Below are 21,171 nucleotides of genomic sequence, written 5' to 3'. Positions count from 1 at the left end.
ATCCACAGGAAGCCCTCCCCACTTCCCTTTCTCAGCTTAACCACCAAAGACCATCTTCCTCGGATGGTCTGTGAAAGTATGGTCTTGGACCCCCCGCAGCTCTTGTGCACATTGGACTGTCTGTGCTCTCCATTCAACATCTTTCGTACCTCCCATTTCCTTTTTTTTATATTCCTACCTTTATATCTAGTTCCTCTCCGCCCGCTCCCCAGTGTCTGCCTTATCTGTACCTCAGTTGGTCTTTCTGAATATATATATATTTTTTTCCTCTCTCTTGGCAGATCATTAACCCTTCCGGACGCCCAATATACGAATCGTAAACTTCTCTGACTGTCGCCTAAAGGCGTCGTATTTCCATTCTCTCTTGTGTTATTGGTTACATTTTGCATCTAGTTGGTTCCTGCGTTGATAATAGTTACTTCAGCGCTTCGTAGTGGCTCCTTCTTGTGCTATCCTCCCAGCTCTCCTCTCGGGCTGTCCACGAAGCTCCCCTCCCGTCCTCCCAGGCTGAGTACCAACCACCTCACCCGTCCTCCCAGGTTGTTGCTACACAGTAGATATTTCCCTTGTACTTCCATACGACGACCGTGCCCTAGGGATCATCTTCACTCTCACTAGACGGCTGCTTACTGTAATCTCTTCCTCTTCCTTCTCTCCAGGCTGCTCTTTCGACACCCATCACCGGCACAAGTGTCTCTGCAGGTGGTCATCTTGACGTTGACACCTGTTGGTTATTTCTTTATCATCAAATCAACATCGCCGACGATTAAGTTTAGTTCGGTATATCTAATCTCATCATCGCCATCTGTATCATCTTCGTTGATCTTTTTAAACCCTCAGCTATATTTTCCAGGGAGGAACGCTTCGACCTCTTTCGTTCCAGGTAGTCTGGATCGTCGCGGATACGCACCTTCCATCATTTCCAGAAGCTCTTGCTAATCCAAGTCTATTCCTCCAGCAACACCTTAACTCCTCTAGTTCCAGGTAGCCTGGGTCCTCATGGAAACGCAACCCTTCCTCATTTCTAGGAACCCTTACTAACAACATTTCCAACTGTTCCAGTAACACTTCGACTCATCTTGTTCCAGGTAGCCTGGATCTTCGTGGAGACTCAGACCATCTTGACGATCCACCACACCATCATCACCAAGAACCCTCGCTTCTCCCTGGCGAGGAACGACCACAAACACTGGTACCTCAAGATCTCCGACGTCCGCCCCAGCGATCGTGGTCTCTACATGTGTCAAGTCAACTCCGACCCCATGATGAGCCAGATCGGATTTTTGGACGTTCAGGGTGAGTACAGGAGGGGTACAGGAGGGGTACAGGAGGGGTACAGGAGGGGTACAGGAGGGGGAGGGGTACAGGAATCCTCTCTAGAAGGCTAGGGTGTATTTGAGATGGATAGGATGGATTCTAGACGGTTAGGATGTGTTACACATGAACAGGATGTGTTCTAAATACATAGGACGCCTTTACTCTCATCATCAGCATCCTTGCCAACACACACTACCTTCAACATCACCCTCACCATCACCATCACCATCACCCTCACCATCACCTCACCCTCACCAACACAACCATCAAGTAACCAGCACCAACACTGAAGACTCTAATAATATTCAAACTTTGACCTGCTTAATTATCTTAAGTGTTTCCTTGACTCTGATAAGGAGAAAAATAGAATATAAATGGTATATGTGGATTCTTATAAAAGGAAATGATAACAGTTTCAAGATAAGATATAACATTACATAACCCGGACACAGATGTCTCCAAACCTGCCTAAAAACACGAGAGGTTACGATATCAATATTTTTATATAACATTCTGAAGCTTCTGGGTAAACAAACAAAAATTCACTTAATTTTGATATATGTATTATGGAGTTACAGCAGGAGAGAAATGGTGAATAGTGGAGAGTGATCATGGTGACGGTGGAGATGGAGATAGGGAACTGTGTTGGAGAGGGAGGGACGATGGAGAGTGACCATGGTGACGGTGGAGATGGAGATAGGGAACTGTGTTGGAGAGGGAGGGACGATGGAGAGTGACCATGGTGACGGTGGAGATGGAGATAAGGAACTGTGTTGGAGAGGGAGGGACGATGGAGAGTGACCATGGTGACGGTGGAGATGGAGATAAGGAACTGTGTTGGAGAGGGAGGGACGATGGAGAGTGACCATGGTGACGGTGGAGATGGAGATAAGGAACTGTGTTGGAGAGGGAGGGACGATGGAGAGTGACCATGGTGACGGTGGAGATGGAGATAAGGAACTGTGTTGGAGAGGGAGGGACGATGGAATACATGGGAGGGAGAGGAAACAGAAGAGCTGATGGTCTGTGATGAAGTCATCCGCTGCAGGATAGTTTACTACATACTAAACACCTAATCTATATAGATGGAAAGAAAACGGCAAAGTAGATGGTTCCTCGCCACTCACTGGCATAGATGGAAACAGGATACCAAGCAGACGGTTCCTCCCCACATACAACACCCTCCTGCACATCAGTCGTCAGCCATGACCACACTGTAGTACACACAGAACATGCTGACATGTGAACGGTAAATGATCTCATTTCCGCAGTTGTATTCCCTGAGAAGAAGGATTTCTCCCACTAACTTGTAAAGAAAGAAGTTAGAATACGTGCATAATCACTCAATCATTCTTATTTACTGATCGTTGACATCGTTAAAGTATTTGTTTACTTGTGATTCATTGGCAATGATAGCCAGGACTGGACAACATGTGGTGGCGATGTATCCCAGCGGTCCACTGTGAGACGATAATGATAAAGAAATTTCGTTAAAGATCGTATTACGTTCTCTATCCAACTTGACACTGTTGTCTCTGATCATTGTATGTATAGGGAAGGTGAAGACATTTTGGTGGAGACAGAGGTAGAGGATGGCTACGAGAGAGAGAGAGAGAGAGAGAGAGAGAGAGAGAGAGAGAGAGAGAGAGAGAGAGAGAGAGAGAGAGAGAGAGAGAGAGAGAGAGAGAGAGAGAGAGAGAGAGAGAGAGAGAGAGAGAGAGAGAGAGAGAGAGAGAGAGAGAGAGAGAGAGAGAGAGAGAGAGCCATAAGACACAGTGAGTGGCGAGACAACTTTGGAGAACTTGTCCCCTTGTCTGGTGGATGAGACGCCGTAAACACAGATGCTCAAGGAAGTCGTCATCACGGCTGTAGCTGCTGGAGTTAGCTGGGTGTAGTGGCCACGGCTGTAGCTGCTGGAGTTAGCTGAGTGTAGCGGCCACGGCTGTAGCTGCTGGAGTTAGCTGAACATAGGTTTGAAGTCTGTAGTAGTCGTTGAAATGAGCTGAAAGTGAGGCGGTTATCTCCAGCTGGTGAAGATAGCTGAATACACGATTCTTCATTACTTTAGCTGTTTTTTGGACGGTCAGACACAAGAAGTACGACAAACCCCGGAAAGAAAAGTGTCATCATGGAGTCCAGTTTCCAGCATGAGCAGCTGGGTCTGCCTAGACCTGCCACTGGGCTAACATTGTCCTAAATGTTAGGAGCAAAACTTGTAGAGACATACTGTATAACTATTGTAGTCACACAACTACTGTATTGCTGCAGTTCCTTTATAGTTTCTGAAGGATAGATAAAAAATGAGAGGGTTTCGTTTTACTTCTGCTGCGTTCTCTGTTTCCTGTTGGTCATTAACAGACGGGAAAGACTTGTGTGTGTGTGTGTGTGAGTGTGTGTGTGTGTGTGTGTGTGTGTGTGTGTGTGTGTGTGAGTGTGTGTGTGTACTTACAGTCAGACAGGACACTGAAGGACCTGGACTGGTGACACCAGACAGGGGGTGTCTGGAGCCAACACTCAGACCTGAACCAGCCGCACGACACCTGAGACAACCACTTGAGACAACGGTTCGATCTTTGAGCATGATAGCACGACCTTGAACACGATGGTACGACCCTTGGTTATGATGGTGCGACCCTTGGTTATGATGGTACGACCCTTTGTGTTTGATGGAATGAGCTATGACTTGACTCTAACAAGGGTTGCGTCTAAGGCCAATCCATCATGCCCGAGTCGCATCATCGTCCTCAAGGGTTTTGATCCTGTTCAGGGCAACCAGACTGCTGGCTATGGGGCTAAGGGAAGCCGTTTACCCGTCCGCTGGACGACCCTCTCGATGAGGAAGGTTTTACGAGCCGTATAAGTCAGAAAAGTGGATCAGTCTTCGGTGGTTCTAGACGGGCTGGGGAAACTGAGCCAATCCATCGGAGCCAAACTTTGGCTACCTCGTCACAAACACAATAACCCAACCAACCTCTCAGCCAACCTCCTGAAGAAGAAACTCCAGGATCCTGGGACAATTTGATCGTCCTCCTCGCCGTCGTCTTCGTCTTCCACTGGGCAATATTCTTGAGTGGTCGATACCTGGGAGTAGTTCTTCCTAGGTCTTAGGCAGACGGTGGGGGAGAAGCGTATTCCTTATGCAAAGCAGTAAGCGGGTGTGAATGAAGTCATTCGTTGAGTTTCCTGCAGAACGCCGGGTTTATTGTGGCGATTCACTTACATAATCCTGAAGAAGGACCGAGACGGTAAACCTGCTGATCTTCAGAGTTTCTCAAAAAGATCTCTCGCGTTTCACACATCTCAGAAGTAAAACTTATTCACATTAAAGTGAGATCCTGTACTTGGAGCTCAACGTCACGTGCTTTCACACCGGTCTGCTAATAAACTGAAACAAACGTCTGTCTGTCTTTAAGAGACTGTGTGACGTAAGATTGTCTGTCTGTCTGTCAAAAACACCAAACCATTTACCTCGCCTCAGACTGAGTTTAGGACAACTTTCTTCGTTCCTTCAACTCGTGTCAGCCGCTGTGTAAAACACTGCGAGGCGAGGCTCAGGCAACACTGCCCCTACTTATATAAGGCTGAGAAGTTTTGTTACGGTCTTCCCCTTGCAATACAGTCGTTTTCTTTAATTCAAACAAATGTATGATCTTAAATGACGCTATACGACTTCATGTGACCCAGTATGACTTAGTTTGACCTCGGTCAGGAGCAAGATCATCTTGTAAACTATCCTTCTTGACACGAGAAAAACTCGTTGATGTAAACTTTCGCCTCCTGCAGATGTAAACTTTCGGCTGCTACGTCTTCCAGTAAGGCAAGATAGTGTCGCCGCGAGTCTTTCCTCAAACAAACTGTTTTACTTAATGTAATTCAGTCGTGAACAGGAGGCGGTGTGGCGCCCGTAAGAACCGCCTGGAGGAGGTTCTTGTGTTGGTTTCCGGTAGGCGAAGATTGAGAGCAACTGGACCGGCTTTTAAAGGTCCCTTCCGGTCATCTGTCTCCCGCGGGGGAGCGTGTGGCGCCCTACCCCCTCCCTCCCCCAGTCTGGATAACCAACCGTCGAGTGATTGCGTCAGTGAAGCACTCGACGACTGGCGCGGGAAGATGAGTCAAACAAGACACTTAATGGTAAGTTTATGCAGCTGGAGGGAGTCGATTTTTTTTTATCCTGGAAAAATCTGATGCTTTCTGGGCTTGGATGAGAACCTGCAGGTGGATGCAGACTTCCAGATGGACGAGGAGAGCCTGCAAATGGATAAAGGCCTCCAGATGGATAAGGGCCTGTAGACGGATGAGACCCTTCAGTTGCATGAGAGACTCTAGATGGCTGAGTGCTTCAGATGAATGAAGGACCTCAGATGAATGAATGCCTCTTGTTGGATAAAAGCCTTCTGATGGATGAAGGACTTCAGGTGGCTGCGTCCTCTATATAGAAGAGAGCTTCTTGTTAGATGATCCCTCAAGATGGATGAAGAGTTCCAAGCGCCTGAGAGCCTTTCAGATCCATGAGTACCTTGAGAGACATCAACCTCAGGGAAAACACTGAGGAAACACGTCATGCCTCACCTTGGCTGGCGGGCTCCTCGCCTGGCGGGGGTCGGCCCTGGTGCCAGCCCTGGCCGGCCATTCGCCATATAATTCTATATACCGAGGTAAACATTATCGCCGGCCGTAATGTACAGCACAATGGACGGCCGGAATGTGTTGCCTCGACTCGGATATGCATAGGGAAGACGTGTGTGTGTGTGTGTGTGTGTGTGTGTGTGTGTGTGTGTGTGCGTGTGTGTGTGTGTGTGTGTGTGTGTGTGTGTGTGTGTTAGACCGGGTAGAATAACATCACATAGAAGAGGTTCTCTTCCTCTTTTCCTGTTTTTCTTAATAATCTATATCTGTCTCTATTTCCTTTTCTGTCTGAATCTTTACATCCATATCTATATCTCACTTTGCTTCTATCTCTTTCTTTCTTTCTGTCTCTTTCCCACTGCCACTTTCCTCTATCTCTCGATTTCTCTAGCTCTGTCTCTCTCTCTCTCTCTCTCTCTCTCTCTCTCTAAAGAGACAAGAAATAGACAAACCAACTTTTAGAAAGGTTTAGGAGGAGCGGCCCATAAAACGTTCATCGTCAGCTCATGCAGAAGAGAATTTTATCTCAGAAATCCATTAGAAATAAACACAAGAATAAACACAATATCATCACTTGACATTCTTAAAATTCCGGAAAATTATCTTAAATGAGATCTGCTTCAAATATACATACGTCCAATAAATCTGGATGAAGATGGGAATAGAAATATAGCAGTGCATGGACTATAGTTTAGAGAAACAATATCTTGCTTTAAGTAAAGATAGAGCAAAGTCTGGCTCTTTATAACTTTATGTAACTCGATTTGCTCTAAAAGTAAGCCGTCAGTAGTATGGTTAACTTTAAGCAGTTGACAGATTAGATTGCATCAAACTTACGAGGAAGATTAAGAAAATGTGACTTTCTCTTGTGGAAGACGAGACGTCATTAGAAAACGGAGTTTGTGACTTACTCTAAACCTAATATAGATCCCGCAACACATTTCCTGTTTACTCTAGCAGTAACAGTAGTAGAAATAAGCAGGAGCAGAAACAAAGGACATTTCCTATTCATGGCTCTGCTTTGAGGCACGAAAATCAGGGAAATGACACGACCTGCTGAAGTCTGCAGCAGTAGCAAGGAAGGTAAAGGAAAGAGCAGTAGCAGAAGCAGAAAGCAGAAGACTCCCTAATACAACTCCCCCTGGTACAGTAGTAGCGGAAGCAGAGTACAGATTCCCTGCTTACTGATCCCGGTGTAGAAGCAGGAGCAGAAATAAGCAGTACACACACTTCCGATTTCTTGAGAAGAAACAGTAGGGGGACTCAGCAGTCTTAGCGGCAGAAGCAGGCAACACCCACCCACCCTGCTGACTCCATCTCGAGCAGAAGCAGCAATAGCGGCAACAACTGCATCACTTATAACAGCAACAGAAGCAGTACAGGCGCTAACAGCAGCACTAACAGCAACAGTAAAAGCGCTTAACAGCAGCATGGAGAACAGCAGTAACATCGCTCTGAGAGCACCAGCAATATCAGCAGTAACAGCACTACCTGCTCCAGTAACACTGGTAACACCAGCGGTAACACCACTAACACAGGAGAGGCAGCGGAGGTCGGTCGTGTGGGTACCGGCCAGACTTAACGTCCTTCATAAAGTCAGGCGGGGGTGTGGGGCGGCTGCTCCCCAGGGAGCAATTGTCAGATTTTTTCGGCACTTGTGACGAAGGACTTGATGAAAGACTCTCCCTCCCAGGTCTCCAGCAGGAGGCCAGAAACCTCCTGCAGGAGGGACCTCCCCTCCTTCCATGGCCTCCTTCCATCTTCAAATGGCATTCTAAGGGTCAGGTCAAAGGCCAGGCCATGATATCCAAAGGTCGTACTGTCTTGTATAAGGGACATTCTAATGTGTTCAAGGGCCATTTCATGGTACCCAAGGCTCATTTTGTTGTGCCTAAGAGTCGTCATCTCGTGCTCAAGGGTCATTCTGTTGCACAAGAGCCTTACACAAGGAGGACTAAAGAGAAGGGCCTCTTTAGGGCAGCAGGTCTCGCCAGCCGCAACAACATTCGACTGTTTCGTTTGTCAAACGAGACAGTGAAGTCTCATTCCCTTTCAAACAGCTAATCAACACTCGAGGCTTCATGAACCCGACCTATTATGGCTGAAGCAACTTAGTCTGCTCTTATTCCAAAGTATATTAGAAATGTTTTATTTTCTTTAGGAGCAAGTAAAGCACCACTCTCTATGCACAGTATCCGATGAGGGCCAGTGGGACGGAGTTCACTGGAAGAATGTTGGAAATGAAACGACCAAGATCCAGAGTTCATTGCTTCGAACTGGTGCTTCATTCTCGTCAGATCTTATATTTGTCCTCATATGACTCATTTTCTTTGCCTGAAATATTTTTCTTCAACTTTCTTCAGTGTCCCATTACATCCCATGGTCCGTTTTCTTTATACCCTCTTGAAATGAGAGATCTCAAATCCCATTATCTGTATATTAAACATTATCTAATGTGCCATTTTCTTTCAATCCTCATACCATTTTCTTTCATCCCGTGTGCCATCGCATATCATTTTCCACTGTTCAGCCTCTAGTACGTGTCTTAAGCAATGTGTATCATTGCTTCTGAATCCCTAAATCGGAGCTGGTCAGGTTTCGAACTGGCCACCACCTGGGATGGCGTGTATCAGAGGGGAAACAAACACTACTGTGTTAGTGGTTGACTACCAGACAATTTTTTCCTCCCTCACTCGCTGCGTGACTGCTCAGCAGTGGTGACAACACACACTGCGTCGCCACATTGGCTGCCGCGTCACAGTCATCGATACGGTATCGAAAAGAAGTTCGAGACGGTCGCTATGGGTTCATATGACACGGGAGGACGAATCAGATGGCCTTGAAAGCGTCCTCTCTACGAATGTGGGCCACGAAGGAAAGCCATTTTCTTTCGACCCTCTTCCGATATTCTCTCTTCTCGTAGTGTCACCGTAGGTCAGGTTACATCTCATCTTTGAACGCCAATCACATTTTTGTTGCCGCCAGATTTTACTCCATACACCATTTTCTTTAATTCAAATCCTCTTCATATTTTGTTCTGTCCATCTTACCACCAAACATTGCCCTACACATCACTCTCACTAAATCCTCCTCCAGTTTTCTTTTTGTCCTTATCCCATTTTCTTTTTCCCCCTAAGTGCCTCCGGACATCATCGACGAGGAGAGCAGCTCGGAGGTGGTGGTGAAGGAAGGTCAGGACGTAACTCTGGAGTGTCGTGCGAGAGGATCGCCCAAACCTGTCATCTCCTGGAAGAGGGAAGATGGGGGCAGGATAGACGTAAGCAACGGCATCAACCGTGAGTACTTACAGTTGGCATTAGAGGTTATTTTCATGTTCTAAAGTATAAGAATATACTCCAAGATGTCTTCTAATGTTTCGAATCAGCCGTAAGAAAAGGGATATAAACTTGTGTAAGATAATGTTAATTACATTAATTGTATTTAGATTAAGGGCTGAGAAATACTTAAATCCTGAAATGAACTAAACTATTCAGATATATCTTTAAAATCATTCCTAAATATCTTAAACTTCAGACAGAGGTCAGAGGTAAGATAACATGGGTGTACATGGGAGTACATGGAGAAACCAGACAACAGAAGACCTGATGTACTGTGACGAGGTTGCCTGCTGAAGGACAGTAATAGTATCCTAAATTCCTAATCTGTATGGGTAGAAACAGGATAGTAAAGCACAGGGATGGATTCCAGCAGACAGCCCACGTCTGACTACAAGACTAGCAGATCCGCTTCATTTACAAATGTTGAAAAAAAAAGATGAAAATTCACATAGATACAGAGAGGCGGTCATACCGTACTTCATGACATTCAATATACTGCTACAGTAATTAGTTTTGAACTTATACTTTTCTGATCAGCGAGAAGCTTTCTACTTACGAAACTGATAAAGAAACAAAATTACAAAATTACAAAACTGGAAACACAGCAAGAAGTAATAAGCAGCCGGAAATTATTGCTCCCACTCGCGTGTAAGTAAACCTTATCTTGCGATACCTCAAACTGTTGGTTTAAGTCAGGTTTAAGGGTTTATGGACACCTTGTGTGATGCTGGTTTAACGTTCAGACACACGGCACGTGCTGGCAATGACCGGGTCAGGCTCTGAGTACACAGCTCAGTAACTCTTACCAACGCTTTAAGCACGGCGGTACGACCCCCCCTGTAGCACGGCGGTACGACCCCCCCCCTGTAGCACGGCGGTACGACCCCCCCTGTAGCACGGCGGTACGACCCCCTGTAGCACGGCGGTACGACCCCCCCTGTAGCACGGCGGTACGACCCCCTGTAGCACGGCGGTACGACCCCCTCTAGCACGGTGGTAAGACCCTATGAACATGATGGAACAATACCTGGGTATGATGGCCTGGCCTCTGACCTGACCCGTAAAGGTCAAGGAACATACCATTATATCAAGGGTCGTACCGTCGTGTTCAAGGGTCGCGCAGTCTTGCTCAACGGATGGAAATGATATGGCCCGTTCTCTCTCTATCCTGTTTATCAATGGGGTCTGGAGGCGCGTGCCTGTGCAAGCAACACAAGCAATAATCGAAGTGGACATCATGCACGGTCGGACCTGCCCGGCTCTGAGCTATTCAGAAAGCATGGCAAGTGCATGTGGCAAGCATGATGCAGCCAAGCTGGAGGAGGGTGTGGGAGGGGAGGGGAAAAAAAAAGACAAGTAATATGTAGAAGGATATGGCCTCCACACAGATGGAATCAGAATAGTAATGTGAACGTAATGGAAAAATGGGATTATGGGGAGGTGGGATTGTAAGGGGGTCTGTGTGGGGTACTAGGATTGTATACATAAGGGGTTTTATGATGTGGGAATGAGGTGGGGGGGGGGGTTGTTGTGTGCTAAAGGGAAGGGAGAAATGAACGTGATAAGATAAAGGTTAATGATTTCATGTGATAACGATGAGGAAGAAGGTGAACAAAAACATGAAGACGATGTCGAGGATGAGGAAGATGCGGTAGTAACGTAACACCACCACCACCACCACCACCACCACCAACAACAACAACAACAACAACAACAACAACAGGATCACAGAACACGATTATAACTGAGGACAGAAAATCCTGGACACCAACTCCCCCTCCTCCTTGCTCTCACAACTCTTCCTCACTTCTTACTTTCTTCTTTCCCAGTCTCCCTTCTCTCTCTCTCTCTCTCTCTCTCTCTCTCTCTCTCTCTCTCTCTCTCTCTCTCTCTCTCTCTCTCTCTCTCCTATTCCCTCCCTCCCACTCTCCCCCTGTTCTCATTCTATCCTCCATTTTCTTTCTTCTTTCTCTCACTATCATTCCCTCTCTCCCTCCTTTCTCTTCATCCCCGTCTGTACCTGTCTTCTGTCTTGTCTCTCCATTATCTCTCCTTCTTTGACATCTATAACCCTTCTGTTTCTTCATTTTCACTCATTTCTCCTATCTCTGCTTACCGTTTCCCCCCCCCCCCCCCTCTCTCTCTCTCTCTCTCTCTAATATCCCTTTCCACACATCATCTCTTCTCATCATTCCTACGCTCTCTCACCTCTTTTCCTCTTCTCCCCTCTCTGCCTCCCCCCACTCTGCCCTCTCTCCACCTCTCCCTTACTTGGCATTCCCTTTGGGGAGCTGCAGGCGGGGAGGTAATCTCCCCTAACTGACAACATAGTCTCCCCCACCACTTAGTCTCATTGTGCTAGATCCAGATACCCTCTCCCCCTCTGGCGGGGGAGGGTGGAGGAGAGGGATGAAAGGTGGATGGAAGGTGGGTAGATGGAAGGTGGATGGACGGTGGATGGAAGTGGAAAGAGAGGCTGGGGCAGAAGGGCATCAACCTCTCTAAATGCACAACAGTGGATGTCTCTGTTCAAGACAACTTTCCCTCCGTTGTCAACAGGTGTAACAGTTGTATTGATAATGAACAGGAGGCGTACATGGGTCTGTATTGTTCACGTGGCCTGGATGGTGTCTGGGGGAGTGGCGGGGTGGCCAGGCTACGTATTGAGAAAGGACCTCCCTCCCCCCCCCTCCCCCTATAAGGACCAACCCAGCTACGTCTGGCTCAGATCAGTTCTATAGTTACACGAGAGAAGATCAGAAGATGAACAGTTGACGGACCGGACGATAAGGGACGACCAGGGACGACAGTGGACGACAGTGGGCGACGTCAGACGACGAGGGACGAAAAGCCATGTTTGGGTTTAATAGACTTTAATGTTTTGAGTACAGCCAATGAGGACGGCCCTTGGGCACCATACTTGAGGGTAGTTAATTGTGCTTAAAAGTCGTACCATCATGATCAAAAGTCGTGCCGTTGTGCTCAATGGTCGCACCATTAGTACTCAAGATCACTCCGAGGCGTCATGCTCCAGCGTTGTACCGACGAGCTCAAGGGTCGTACCGTCGTACTTAAATGTCGTGCCATCGTACTCCAGAGATCACTCCGTTGTGTTCAAGGATTGCACCACTGTTCTCAAGGGTCATACCGTCCTGCTTAATATGCGTCGGCTGCGTCTCCGTAAAACAGTCAGAACTGTTCAAACTGAGAGTCTAAAGAAAATGGAAGGAGGTGGTGACGATGAAGATGGGCGCAAAGAACAAGGGAATCAAGTAATATATCACAACTGAAGACTGGAAAAGTTACGAGCGGAAACGTGATAAGAAACGAAGGAATTAAGAGAAAAAACATAATTAGAGAGAGACTAAAGGAAGCAGAGGAAAGATGAAAAAGCTATAAAACGGCATCATCAGCTAACATCAGTTATAATGATAGCAGACATCAGCTGCGTTCTAATGAGAGCGGTGAACCACACAAATTATAGACATAGTTGCTATGACTAACCACAAGCTGTTAAAGTGGCCAAAACGTGTCGCTTCTTCAAACCAAACCCCATTTTCTGTGTCCAGCTGCCGGGAATGTGGGAGGAAAAAAGAGTCACTCTGGATATATGGCCCAATATCTTGCAGGTGGCACTGGGATCTTCCACCTTGTCCCGCCTGTCACCACCTTTACGTTATAAATCTTATGAGTGAGATCTATCATTATTTTCCCTCCTACTGATACGACCTCCACGGCTCGTGTTTCTTTTGGAGGCGTCCTGGGTTGGCTTCTTGGAGGTACTCTGGCTGAATTTTGAAGGCATCCTTGGTTAGCTTGCTGGAAACATTCTGGGTTGGCCTCTTAGAGGCATCCTGAGTTGGCTTTTGGAGGACTTCATGTGTTGGTTTCTTGGAGGCAATACGTGATGGTTTCTTAGAGGCGCCATGTGGGATACCTTGGAAGCCTCATCATCTATTGGTGTCATACCTCATGTGGGGTACCTCGTCTACCTGATTTGTTTGTACCACATCCCATGTGTGGTACCCCGGCCACCCAGTGTTTGGTATCACACTGTATGTCGGGTACCTCGCATACCGTGTGTGAGGCCCTGTGGACACCACATATGCTGAGCCTCTGGGAGCCCACACAACAGATGTCTGGTTGTCAACTCTAACGCTTCCTTAAAATATTTATCATTCGACCTACACCCAACCCATGTGTTCATCCTCCACCTCGGGGCTGGTCGATGAATGGATACCTAGCTAAGGCCCGGGTGAGTGTGTGTGTGTACATACTACTAAGTAAGAGTAAAGACACGGTACAACTACAAGGTTAAGAAATGGGGCAACACGAGTGTGAATCTCCCAGTTACACACATATGGCAGCCACACACACACACACACACACACACACATATACACACAGACACACACACACACACATATACACGCGAGAAAAAAGATGATAGGAGAGGTGAGACTAAATTCAAAGCGGTCACATGACTGTGGAAACTACACACAAATAGAACTCAACAATTTCTAAGGTAACATAAACTGGGAAATGGAGTTCAGTGGCCAGAACCCAGGGCACTGTAGTAGAAGGTTTTGTGACATCTACAGTGATGAAGTAGGAATAAGGGTACCATTAGCTATAGATAAGGTTTACAAAGAGGCAGCGAGTTAATAAATGATATCAAAAAGCGAAAGATCCTCGCGATCTGCTCTGGCGAAGACACAGACGACGTTCCAGTCAACCAGCTTTTGTAAGATACAAGAGAGCAAGAAACGAGTATGGCAGCAGGATAAGTAAGGAGGAACACAGAAAGTTTGAAAAGAACATCGTGGACAAGTCAGATGAAAATCAGAAACTTTTTCATCAGGAGTAAATTGTCATTCAGAGAGCAGCTACTCCTCAGGCTGAGGGACTGAGAGGGAAGAGTTACAGAGGACGTGAAGAACTGAATGATAAGTTCAACTATGTTTCCACGCTGGAAGACGATATATCCACAACACTAGTGAGACAGAGTAGAGAGGAAGTCTTGGAAAACTCTGACATTCGTAAAGAAAACATAGATGCTAGATTACTAAAGAGTTTTGAGTCATATAAGCCTAATGGTCCTCTTGAAATATCTCTAAATGTGCTGAGGCTGTGAGAAGATCACTCGACGAACCAACAGAAATGTTGTTCAAGATGATGCTGGGAAAGGGAGAGGTGCTGAAGGAGGAGAAGCGGACAAATATCATACCTGTGTGTTTGAGGGACGTGCTGAACTACACACCGGCTCGTCCTGACGAATGTGGTCTGTACGGTTCTGGAAAAAGATAATAAGAAAGTAGATAGATGAGTGGAGTGTAGACCTTCCTCCACATACAGTTCAAATACGTAATTATGAATAGGTAATTACACGACTATAAGCTAATGAGTCTTTCTCGCAAGTCTGTCTATCTGTTTATGTATTTTTCACTCCATTTACAGCTTCATGGGGTCGATCAGGTTGACACAACCTACTCAGCATCACACATCCTCAATTTGTTACTATAAAAGTGCTTCTTATTTTCTTTACTTTGCACACAAGTCTTACAGTTGTGGTGCATTCTGTTATCTACAGTAATGGATATGTTATCATTTTATTTCTCAAAAAAATAATCAACATTTTTCAGATCATGAATTTGATTAACAAACTTTCGGAAACAAGTTGCTATCGAGTTTACTATCTCACAAGGGGTTCGAACCAAGATTCTGTGGATTCAGAGGCTATTACGATAGTTTGCATCCTCTCTGTACCGACAAAGTCGCTTACGAAACAGTTTTTGAATCAGAATATGTAAGGTTAACACCAAACGCTAACTTACTCACTTATAGAACAGTTTGTTCCACCACGATTGGTTTATTTCTTTGTAATAATACATGGAATTCAGGTTTCTTAATGAAGCAGTGCCGAATGATGATTCGAACAGGGGAATCATACAGAGATGAGTGACATATCAACGAGGAGAGAGAGAGAGAGAGAGAGAGAGAGAGAGAGAGAGAGAGAGAGAGAGAGAGAGAGAGAGAGAGAGAGAGAGAGAGGAAGGGAAGTTCGTAAGGATGATCATCTGGACCATTGGTCACCCGAGCGGCGAGCCGATGTATGGGGTCTGGTCCGGAAGCAGTGGAACCAGAAGACCTGGATCAAAGACACGATCTCGTAGCCAACTCCCCCGGCGAGGGAAGATGGTGCGTGGGTCGCCTCCTCCTGGACCACACGATATCACTGATAACAAAACATCTGTAAATATCAAACTATCTGTTCTCTTTCAGATATGCAGACGATTCTGCTCGACTTTCTTAAATGTTATCAATAAAATAAAGTTTCTGTCGTTTGGATCAAATGAAAAATTCTGATATCTTTAGTTTCGGAGGGAAAGGCAAACCCTAGAGTACGCCGGCACGATGTACCCTAGCGTACAATGGTATGATCCTTGAACATGATAGTACGACCCTCTCTAGCTAGGGGAAGCATACCTTGATTACATAATTACGACCCTTAAGGACGACATTATGACCCTAGGGCGCGCCGATTCGACTCTTGAGGATATCAGGACGACTTTTCAATACGACGGAACGACCATTAACCTTTGATCTAATTCTCATGAGTATGGTCATATGTCAGGCTATTATATCTGAGGGTCATACCGTCATACTCAAGGGTCATACCGTCATACTCAAGGGTCATACCGTCATACTCAAGGGTCATACCGTCATACTCAAGGGTCATACCGTCATACTCAAGGGTCGTACCGTCATACTCAAGGGTCATACCGTCATACTCAAGGGTCGTACCGTCATACTCAAGGGTCATACCGTCATACTCAAGGGTCGTACCGTCATACTCAAGGGTCGTACCGTCGCGTTCATCGGTTTAATTAGGATCGTATAATCAAACATTCAATTGTAACTAAACAGGTTTACGTCAACCTAATAATTACTGAAGCAAATTTTAGCTGGATCATCATGTAATCATCTCACTTTCATGCCAAATCATTTCAACACAAAGCGAGGGGATCTAGATTTACTACAGTGATTCAATATAATCTACTTAACAGATCAACCTTCTATACAACTTGCATGAATCTGCAAAAAGAATTATTTTTGATTAAAAATGTATCACTTTTAACCAACAGACGTAAATAAACTTTGGGTGTATTTTATCACTTTACCTTCCCAAGTTGTTGCAGACATTTTGTTGAGGTCATGGGTGAGTACATCTTCGTGAGACTGTCAGTAGTACGTCAGCACACAGTACATCAGCACATGGTAGATCTCTCCCCAAGCAATACCAACACATGGATAGTTCTGTCCCCCCTCCTCACACACACACACACACACACACTATATCAACACATGGATTGATCTATCACACTTAGTACATGGTTAGGTCTACCCCACACAATAACATCACATGGATAAGTCTATCAGTTGACCAAACTCGTCAGAACTGCTTCAACAGTGGACACATATTGTTCCATCACCCGACACACAGGTCACACACCCACTCCTCCGTCAGGCAGGTGGTGGCACGGTTGCAGTTTCTCTTCAAGATTTGCTACAGTAATGGAGATGTTCATAGCGTCGTAGTGCAGGATGTTCTCCAGATGATCCAGTGAGAGCAATCTGGAACTCTCTCCCTCACGGAAGCCTTGTGTTGCCATGTTTGATTATAAAGTTCTGCTCTGTGATTGTCCGGTGGCCCTTGTTTATTTACAACGATGACGTCATGGTCAAATGAGAATCGTTTGACTTCTATTCTGAGAATATTTTAATGATTTTAATTTGTTTGTTAGATATTTGGTATATAGAGTGGTTCCATCTTTATAGATTTCAAACATGGGAAGGAAAGATTTAATAACTGATAAATTTTGGGAAAATACTTTACACTTTAAAAGATCAAAATGAACGAGAATTTGGGAGATTTTCACACGGGTTTACTAATCGGCTTCCAGAAGGAGACTTCTGCTGTCCAAAGAGACAGACAGAACGGATGATGAATCTATCATAACGCCGATTTTCCGTTCATTTGAAATATGTGCGACTGCCTCTGTAAAGACTATGAACTCGAAGCTTCACAGCTTCGGCTTCGTTGTCTCAGACTCGCTCAAAACATCGAGTATGAACAGAGTTGCCACTGTCTCCTTTTAGGGGTACTTAAGCTCCCATTTGCACAGTTTAACACAGAATAGAAAGATGATTTAGTGTATCTCTTAGTTATTCGACCTCAACACGAATATATCATAACGTAAAGCATGCGAAAGAGGATAATTTCATATATATTCATTTATCGTTATTAAGCCCTTGATTACGACCAAGACCCTTGGATTTGATGTGACCTTTAACCTGGCCTTTAAGTGTCAGACCAAAGGTCAGGTCATCAGCCCCTACAGATGTACAGTCGTGCTCAAACGTCGTGACGTCACGCTCGAGTCGCGCCAGTCTTCAACAGAACCACATCACAATATCTCCATTGTACTTCCTTATTTCCTTTTCCATCTACATAGACACCTCCATCTATATAAAAACTATGTTCTCTACTATTCTCTTCCTATCCACACGAAAGCTTCCTACCCTACTATCCTCATCCTGTCTTCAGTGGTGGATGAGGAGGAGCAATTTACTGTAAACTCCTGTTTGGTTCTATAAAGATTAGGAAGTAAGAATGTCAACTACTGTCCTTCAGCAGATATCTTCGTCAAAGACCATCAGGTCTTCTATTATGTGACTCTCCCAGGTACTCCCAGGGTTTTTCCATATAAACCCATGGTCTCCCATGCCCTTATTATCTACTCCCATGGTGTACATATAAATCCACGGCTTTCTCACGACTATTATGTACTCCCATAATGTAATATGTCCTCTCCGTACACTCCTAATGCTTCCCCATATACTCCCATGTCTCCTGCCTGACTAAGTCACGTTCTCCTCCTCCCACAGTGAAGGTCACAGACTCAGAGGTGCTCCACATACCAACCGTCTCCCGCCTTCACATGGGAGCCTACCTGTGCATCGCCTCCAACGAGGTTCCTCCCTCCGTCTCCAAGCGAATCATACTCAAGGTCCAGTGTAAGTAGAGAGAGAGAGAGAGAGAGAGAGAGAGAGAGAGAGAGAGAGAGAGAGAGAGAGAGAGAGAGAGAGAGAGAGAGAGAGAGAGAGAGAGTATTTTTCTCTGAATAGAACTTTTGAAACTTGTTACGAATTCATTCATTCAACACCCTGATCTCCATCATAATTAAGTCAGTATCTGTGCATCACTCCCCCTCCCCCCTCTCAGTATCTACAAAAAACCTTACGAAAGATAAAACTTCTCAGATGAAGCCTGGAACGTGTGACCTCAACATAGAAAACAAATTACCATAATATAATTCTCCCCAGGCCAGACTCCGCTTGGTAAACTTTAAATAAAGTTGAACCAAAAATAATGTCCGCTTCATGATATACCTTGGCATCTGTCTTCCTGTCTTAACTTTTATGTATTTTATGTATTTTGTAATTTTGTTTTCTGTCAGAAACATAAGTAACAATTTTGAGTTGGATATTCACAGTCCGTTTGCTGCTAACATAACATATACGCTGTAAGTGTTGCATGAATGTAAATATGTCTGAGCTTCATTTTCTTAATAGATGGTTTATTGTACATTCTTGCTTCTTTTTTCTTTCGTTTCTCCTTTCCGTATTTTCTTTACTTTTTTTCTTTTCTTCTTCTTCACCAAACATCCTCCCCCCACTCTGCTCCCCTCCTGTATTTCACTCTTGTCACTAGGTCAGTAAGTCTTGAGGTTAAAGAGTCATGTTTGGCTATTCCTCGAAAGACGATTTTGTGCTAATCAAGTACCGGGATAACGCCTTTGTGACTGATGTAAAAGCCATCCCCCCCCCCCACAATCGTTTCCTCTAATATACCATACAGTATAATATACCATACAGTACAATATCCCATACAGTACAATAATTTACCATACAGTACAATATACCATACAGTACATACCTGGTACAATGTGATCATTTCTTGGTATTACTCCTCAGTAGTTAGTGCTGTAACTCTGCATTGTTGACACCAGCTCAAAATATGTTGGAATAAGTTTGCAACGCCAACAGTAGTGTGAGTTTTGAGATATTTGAGACAATCAAAGAATTTATGGTCGACACAGAATCCACAATTCATAAGACAGGAAGTGTTTTCTTTAGAGTTATCTTCATATTTGAATATTTTTATATACATCACGTTTTCTTGGCGCTGTCTTGTTTACACGGGAAATAGCGACCATATATGAATGGAAAATTTTCTGACTCTATTTCAACATGTTTACAAGAACATAAGATAATTGTCCAAAGTTTTCATATTAATAATCGTCAGTTTTTCAATCATTTATTCTCTAGTCCCATCAATTATTTACATGCAAAAATTTAAAAAATCAAAAGAAAACGAGATAGGTGCATAGAAAACGTAAGCACTGATCTAGGAAAATATATACACAAGGAAAACAATAACATCTTAATTTCTGCAGATCAGAACATAAATAAGATCCCTTGACTTTAGCTAAGTGTCGTGTCATTCCGTTCACATCAGAAAATCAGTTAACATAGAATGAAAAATTGCAGAATCAATAAATCTTATCAAGTAATTAATGAGAACGAACACTGTGTGTGTGTGTGTGTGTGTGTGTGTGTGTGTGTGTGTGTACTATTCAGGGAGGGAGTTTTACACTCGGGCAGAGCCATCTCCTGAACATTCTCTACAAGTATACAACTTAAATTTATGTTTGGCGTCTGCATTAACCATGTCCTCAAGTCATTGTGTGTGTGTGCGTGTATGTGTGTGTGTGTGTGTGTGTGTGTGTGTGCGTGCGTGCGTGTCCTCTCTCACTTAGCCCCTCTCTCTCTCTCCCTCCCATTACTTGGCTCTACTCTCCCTCCGTCTTCATCAGTCCTCCTCTTCTCCCTCTGACTCTTTTCGTACCCTCCCTTCCTCCCCCTCCCTCACCACCCATCTCTCCTCTCTTTCTCTTTCTCACTCGCCAACCGAAATCCTTCTCCCGTTTTCCCTCTCCCACACTCCTTCAATTTTTCTCCCTTCCTTCCTCTTTTCCTTCCCCTCATCAGTCTCCCCCTTCCCTTCTGTCCCCCTTCTCTCTACTCTTTTCTATCACTATTTACTCCTATCCATCTTCATCCTCCCCATCCCTCTCCCCCTCCACACCTGCCCCTCTTCCTCCTTCTCCCCTTTCCCCCTCCTCTCTCCTGCCACCTCCACTCCCCTCACCCCCTCCCCCTCCTGCGTCCACCAGGGCCCATCATTAGCTACCGGCTCTCACCCCCTCCCTCATGCAACCAGTCCCCGTGGCGCAGTGGAAAGCGCGATGGACTTCTAATCCATAGGTCCCGGGTTCGACCCCCGGCGGGGATGTCCAGTTTTTCCGAGTTAAAAGCCAGGAGGAGTTGGTTGCCGGGAGTTATGACCGATAAACAAGATCAAAAAGAAGATATTAACAAGAAACGTCATAACATATCTCATGGTTTATGTGAGTTTATCATCTGATAAGAAAATCAGGTCTAGTGTTTACTGGCTTGTGAGCGAGTGTGACAGCAAGTGACTATGGTGTATGGAATATAAGGAAAGAAGAGGAGGAACAAAGATAAATGAAGAGAAACTGACAAGTAATCGGAGGATTTCAGGCTGCATGATAACCGCTCGAGGCACAGTGAGTGGCTACAGGCAACTGAGACTGAACATGACTTACAAGGAGTCACCAGGATATAGAAAGTGTGATAGACACAAGGATAGATATAGCTCATGTGGTACACACAGAAGTCACGCCTCAATGAGAAATGATAAATGCATCTTATTCACTTCAGTATTTTCAGTCATGTATGAATC

At 45.1% G+C, this 21,171-nt stretch overlaps 1 protein-coding gene and 1 non-coding gene across 3 annotated transcripts in view; both read left to right on the top strand.

Annotated features, from left to right (window-relative positions):
• The window catches only part of LOC139765878 (lachesin-like), a 192,479-nt gene that overhangs the window by 156,812 nt on the left and 14,496 nt on the right, over window positions 1-21,171 (top strand). For both annotated transcript variants that reach the window (XM_071693753.1, XM_071693752.1), the window contains exons 4-6: window positions 1,089-1,296; window positions 9,081-9,239; window positions 18,231-18,359. In XM_071693753.1, the coding sequence (XP_071549854.1) occupies window positions 1,089-1,296; window positions 9,081-9,239; window positions 18,231-18,359 (496 nt within the window). The remainder of the gene's footprint in view (window positions 1-1,088; window positions 1,297-9,080; window positions 9,240-18,230; window positions 18,360-21,171) is intronic.
• Window positions 20,628-20,700, top strand: TRNAR-UCU (transfer RNA arginine (anticodon UCU)). Its single transcript has one exon. It is a non-coding gene; the product is annotated as a tRNA-Arg (tRNA).

The sequence above is a fragment of the Panulirus ornatus genome, chromosome 56 (assembly GCF_036320965.1).
Source record: "Panulirus ornatus isolate Po-2019 chromosome 56, ASM3632096v1, whole genome shotgun sequence".
In the NCBI taxonomy this organism is placed as follows: domain Eukaryota; kingdom Metazoa; phylum Arthropoda; class Malacostraca; order Decapoda; family Palinuridae; genus Panulirus; species Panulirus ornatus.
The sequence above is the reverse complement of the archived record's forward strand: the minus strand, read 5'-3'. Positions and strand labels throughout refer to the sequence as shown.